The sequence below is a fragment of the Myotis yumanensis genome, unplaced genomic scaffold, assembly GCF_028538775.1.
Source record: "Myotis yumanensis isolate MYYU_CA2020_CCGP unplaced genomic scaffold, mMyoYum1.0.hap1 SCAF_10, whole genome shotgun sequence".
Taxonomy (NCBI): domain Eukaryota; kingdom Metazoa; phylum Chordata; class Mammalia; order Chiroptera; family Vespertilionidae; genus Myotis; species Myotis yumanensis.
In genome coordinates this window covers 40,022,570-40,025,529 of record NW_027223761.1, presented here as the reverse complement: position 1 = coordinate 40,025,529, position 2,960 = coordinate 40,022,570, and the positions used below count along the sequence as shown (strand labels likewise).

Below are 2,960 nucleotides of genomic sequence, written 5' to 3'. Positions count from 1 at the left end.
TTACCATCCTTTCTTCAGTAACCTCTGGATTCCTTGCTTGATCTCCTGGGTTCGCACTCCATAAACAATGGGGTTGAGGGCTGCAGGGATGACATGATGAAGGACATTGAGCAAGACTGGAACATCAGGGGAGACCTTCTTCTTAGCCACATGAGTGAGGACAAAGACAAGAAGGATGGTACTGAAGAAGAGGATAAGGATGAAGTGAGAACCACATGTGCTTAGGGCCTTGGTCACGGCACCCACTGCCTTGAGTCTCAGCACAGCTCGCAGTATGAAAGTGTAGGAGAGGAAGATGAGGATGAGGTCTGATCCTAGGAGAGTCCAGCCTCCAGCAAATTGGTAGAGACGATTGATGGTGATGTCATCACAGGAGAGCCTGGAGACTGACATATTGGCACAGATGCAGTTCTCGATGACAGTTCTCCCACAATAATGGAGTTGGAGGGAGAGAATGGGTATGGGCACTGTAAGAAGGACATTTCTGACCAAAATAAAAATGGCAGCCTTAGCTACAAATTGATCAGTGATGATGGATGGGTATCGTAGAGGGTGGCAGATGGCTACATAGCGGTCATAGGCCATGACCATGAATGTGCAGGACTCCATGGCAAGGAAGCAATTCATGATGAACATCTGGAGGAAGCAGGCAGAGAAGCTGATGGGCTTGAGGTCAAACCAGAAGATGGCCAGGACCTTGGGGATGACAGTGAGGCAGAGAACAATGTCCAGTAGTGAGAGCAGGCTGAGCAGGTAGTACATGGGTTCATGCAGAGATGTCTCCAGCCAGATGATGATTAGTAGAATACCATTGGCCCCCATGGCCAGGAGGAAGAGGAGGCTGAGGGGCAGGGATAGCCAGTGCTGCCAACTGGTTGACCTGACAAAACAATTCAGGAGGAAGTCTGAAACCTCAGTAGAGGTGGTTTCATTTTGGTGTGCTGTCATATTTTGTCATATATTTCTATAGCTTTATTTTAGTGATCTGTAAAATTAAGATATAATTAGCTTTTACTCAAAATATATGAAGACACACTTTTCTCTACCTAGATTAACTAGCGGATCCTCTCGGTTATCCAGAGGCAAGTGAATATTTCTGTTTGTGCCGTGCTATTGGGCTATTCCTACCACTTTAAACAATATAGAGAGTACTGAAGTAATATGATTTATATATATTTGTTTTGTTTAAGGTTTATTTTGAATAGATTATTATAATGTCTTCACAGTAAAGAATAGAAGAAAATTACTTAGAAAACTACTCTGTGACAGGTGAGTCTCTAAATTTGTATTTATAAGTTTGTTTCCTTTTATAATAACCAAAAAGACTAATATATATATATAATTCAACCATAATGATATAACCAAGTAAGCCTGGAAAAAAACTAGGGACTCAGATAAATTCCCCTAGACCTCCATGCCACCCCTATTCTGACCTTTCAGTAGTATTTATTTTGCTTTAACTAGAGATTTTTAAAATTATACACTGAAAATAAAGTTAATCTGCATTTTTTTTCTTAAGTCGTTTTAATTTGATAGGTATGGACGCTGCTCAAAAAAATTACTTTTATTCTATTTTTTATGTCTTCATATTTGTAGAATTCTTAACATCTGGAAGAAATGGCCTTAAAGGGAAAATTAGCAATGTCACAGGAGTGACACCTGTCGTTAAACAAGATGAAAAGTTGATTCTTCTGATTGGAATAGTGTGAGAGCGACGAAGTCCACTTTTAAAGCCCTTCCATCTCCTTTCTATTGCCCTTTGCATCTTCAATGTAATGATCCAGGTACACGCTCTCCCCTTCCAGGCACTAGTGCAATGTTGCCATTATCATTCAACCTTTCCCCTAGCATTCTTTCAGGTACTAGGGTTACGGCATTAAATAAGAAATTGTCCTTATTCTCTAAAATGAATGCAATCCTGGAGACATTGGATAATAATACCAAGTAATGTGGGCAATGCCAGGCTCTTTCACCAACTATTATGAGACTTGACTAACTCTGGCATATGAAATAAGCTGGAGAAAAAGAATTATAAAATAAAGCAATGTGGTACTCTCATTTACATTAAAGAAAAAGGATTCTACTAAGGTTCTTTCTCTGTCATTTTAGACAATATCGACTGCATCCAGCACCAGGTAATTTTGATATCCTGGGCATAACTTTCTGTTTATAGCAGCAGTAGCTTTTAGAAATTCTTTAGCTTCAGCTGAAATCTGAAGCACTAATTTCTAATCCCCACTTGCCACCAATTGTGTTTTTTGTTCTCAACCTCTGAAGTTATATAGATTAAATTTAATTCCTACCTTATGATTTAAGCATTTGTGGACAGATTTTTCTTCTTAAAGCCCCTAAATTTTTATATTCATTGTTAAAAACCCAATTTTCACTTCAATACACTTCCTAGCTCTTTCATGCCCATTAACCTCCTATGGACAAACCCCGGCCTCTCTGTATCTGTCACTACCAAACAAAAGAGCAAAGAAGGCAAAAGGAGGACAAAAGAGAAGTTTCCAGAGCACAGGGCCTCACATGTGCCCCCTGACCGGAGACAGGCCAGTCCCTGCTACCCCATCTTTGGACTACTTCAGCTGTACTGACTCAGGAATGAACAGAAGCACGGACCTGGGCTGAAGAGATGGGTCTCTCCTGTCTTGTGGATAATCTTGGTCTAGCTGCCTCTCAGACACCCTCTAACCAAAGGACATGAATTGTGGAGTCTGGTTCCACTGACATTTGTGCTCTGGTTAATTCCTCAAATATTAGGGGTAATTATAACTCTAGAGCCTAAGGGACTCTGCCCTCTGGGAACTTCTCCATACCTACTTCCTTGGGCCCAAAAGGCCATTTCAGAATAGATAGGCAGGCAGATGAGAAAATGATGTTATAGGTTTTTATTTTTTTCTTAAAGGAAAGGACCTTTGGTACTCCAGCCTTACACTGACAGTGTGTTCTGTAGGCAA

General features: G+C 40.6%; 1 protein-coding gene across 1 annotated transcript; it reads right to left on the bottom strand.

Moving 5' to 3' along the window:
• On the bottom strand, nucleotides 1-948 carry LOC139018081 (olfactory receptor 56A3). The gene has a single exon (XM_070426722.1). The coding sequence runs from the start codon at nucleotides 946-948 to the stop codon at nucleotides 1-3; it is 948 nt and encodes a 315-aa protein (XP_070282823.1).
• Between the last annotated feature and the right edge of the window lie 2,012 nt (nucleotides 949-2,960).

What these genes read in the sequence shown, in the direction of transcription:
- LOC139018081 (XM_070426722.1), bottom strand. Translation starts at nt 948, where the DNA reads ATGACAGCACACCAAAATGAAACCACCTCTACTGAGGTTTCAGACTTC.